The following is a 1,545-nucleotide window of genomic DNA, read 5'->3' on the forward strand; positions in this document are numbered from 1 at the left end:
CAGCGTAGGCGGCCGGTGACCGCCCCGTCACCTTGAGGTGCTGTCCCTTCACCCCACGCTCTGTCCCCAAGGTGGTGGACCTGCTGGTGGCCATGTGCCGTGCTGCCCTGGAGTCCCCCCGCAAGAGCATCATCTTTGAGCCTTATCCTTCCGTGGTGGACCCCAACGACCCCAAAACACTCGCCTTCAACCCCAAGGTAAGCACAATACTCCCCCATGGCGTGGTGTGATGGGGCTGGGGGAGCCCTGAGGACCCTTCCATGGCCACCCCTCTCCCTGCCTCACCTGCAGAAGAAGAACTACGAGCGGCTGCAGAAGGCCCTGGACAGTGTGATGTCCATCCGGGAGATGACCCAGGTACGCCAACATGGCCCCGCGCCACCCTTGACCCCCTCCCCGGTGCAGGGTCCTATGCCATGGGTAGCGTTTCGGCACCCATCTCCATCCTCCCGCAGTTGGGTGGGTGTCAGGGGACCCATCCACACCCCCTCTTGCCTCTGCCAGGGGTCTTACCTGGAGATCAAGAAGCAGATGGACAAGCTGGACCCCCTAGCCCATCCCCTCCTGCAATGGTAAGGCCAAGGGTGCTGCAGCTCCCAGCTCAGCCCCATTCCCAGGGGTGCATGGGACCACCCTGTCTGACCTTTCTTCTCCTCTTCCTCTTCCTCTTCTTCTCCTTTTCCTCCTTCTCTTCTTCTTCCCAAGGATAATCTCCAGCAACCGGTCCCACATTGTCAAGCTGCCCCTCAGCAGGGTAAGGGGCTTGGCCGGGCTCCAGGTGGGGCGTGGGTTCGGGATGCGGGGTGGGGCTATGGGATGTGGGATGGGCAGATGGGATGTGGGATGCATGATACGGGAGGTGGGATATAAGACATGGGATGTGGGACATAGGTTGTGTGGGATGTAGGCTATAGAATGTGGAGTATGGCCTGTGGGATACCTGATGTGGGAGGTGGATATAGGAGGATGGGATGTAGGATATGGGATGTGGGAAGTAGGATATGGGCTGTGGGATGCAGGGTGGTTGTGGGATGTAGGGTATAGGGTGCAGGAAGTTGGATATGGGGCGCAGGCAGTGGGATGGAGGAGTGTGATGAGGTACAGACTAGGGGTGGAGGATACACGGTGGGGGCTGGTGGCCACCGCAGGCCCTCCTGGCAAGCTCAGGACGAGACAGGCACGGGGCCAGGCTGCTGTGCATGATCTCTGTCCGTTTGTCTGTCCTGTCTCCCTGCCTTTGCCCTCCCCTTTCACCTGGTAGCAGCTGAAGTTCATGCACACCTCGCACCAGTTCCTCCTGCTTAGCAGCCCCCCAGCCAAGGAAGCCCGCTTCCGTACCGCCAAAAAACTCTATGGCAGCACCTTCGCTTTCCAGTGAGTTGCCAGGGTAGTGGGGGTGGGAAAAAGCAGCGGGAGCCACCCTAAACTGTGGGGCTGACACGGGGCTGGCTTTTTTTCCCAGCGGCTCTCACATTGAGAACTGGCACTCCATCCTCCGCAACGGGCTGGTCAACGCATCCTACACCAAGCTGCAGGTAAGGCCCA

The 1,545-nt window shown here is 60.1% G+C and overlaps 1 protein-coding gene across 1 annotated transcript in view; it reads left to right on the forward strand.

Annotated features, from left to right (window-relative positions):
• The window catches only part of PARP6 (poly (ADP-ribose) polymerase family, member 6), a gene marked incomplete at its 5' end in the record, with an annotated part of 5,634 nt that overhangs the window by 2,963 nt on the left and 1,126 nt on the right, over positions 1–1,545 (forward strand). Inside the window, 6 exons of the mRNA XM_010188838.1 lie at positions 38–197; positions 292–357; positions 505–572; positions 706–754; positions 1,262–1,374; positions 1,463–1,535. Coding sequence (XP_010187140.1) covers positions 38–197; positions 292–357; positions 505–572; positions 706–754; positions 1,262–1,374; positions 1,463–1,535 — 529 coding nt within the window. The remainder of the gene's footprint in view (positions 1–37; positions 198–291; positions 358–504; positions 573–705; positions 755–1,261; positions 1,375–1,462; positions 1,536–1,545) is intronic.

Source organism: Mesitornis unicolor, unplaced genomic scaffold (genome assembly GCF_000695765.1).
Source record: "Mesitornis unicolor isolate BGI_N332 unplaced genomic scaffold, ASM69576v1 scaffold30277, whole genome shotgun sequence".
Taxonomy (NCBI): domain Eukaryota; kingdom Metazoa; phylum Chordata; class Aves; order Mesitornithiformes; family Mesitornithidae; genus Mesitornis; species Mesitornis unicolor.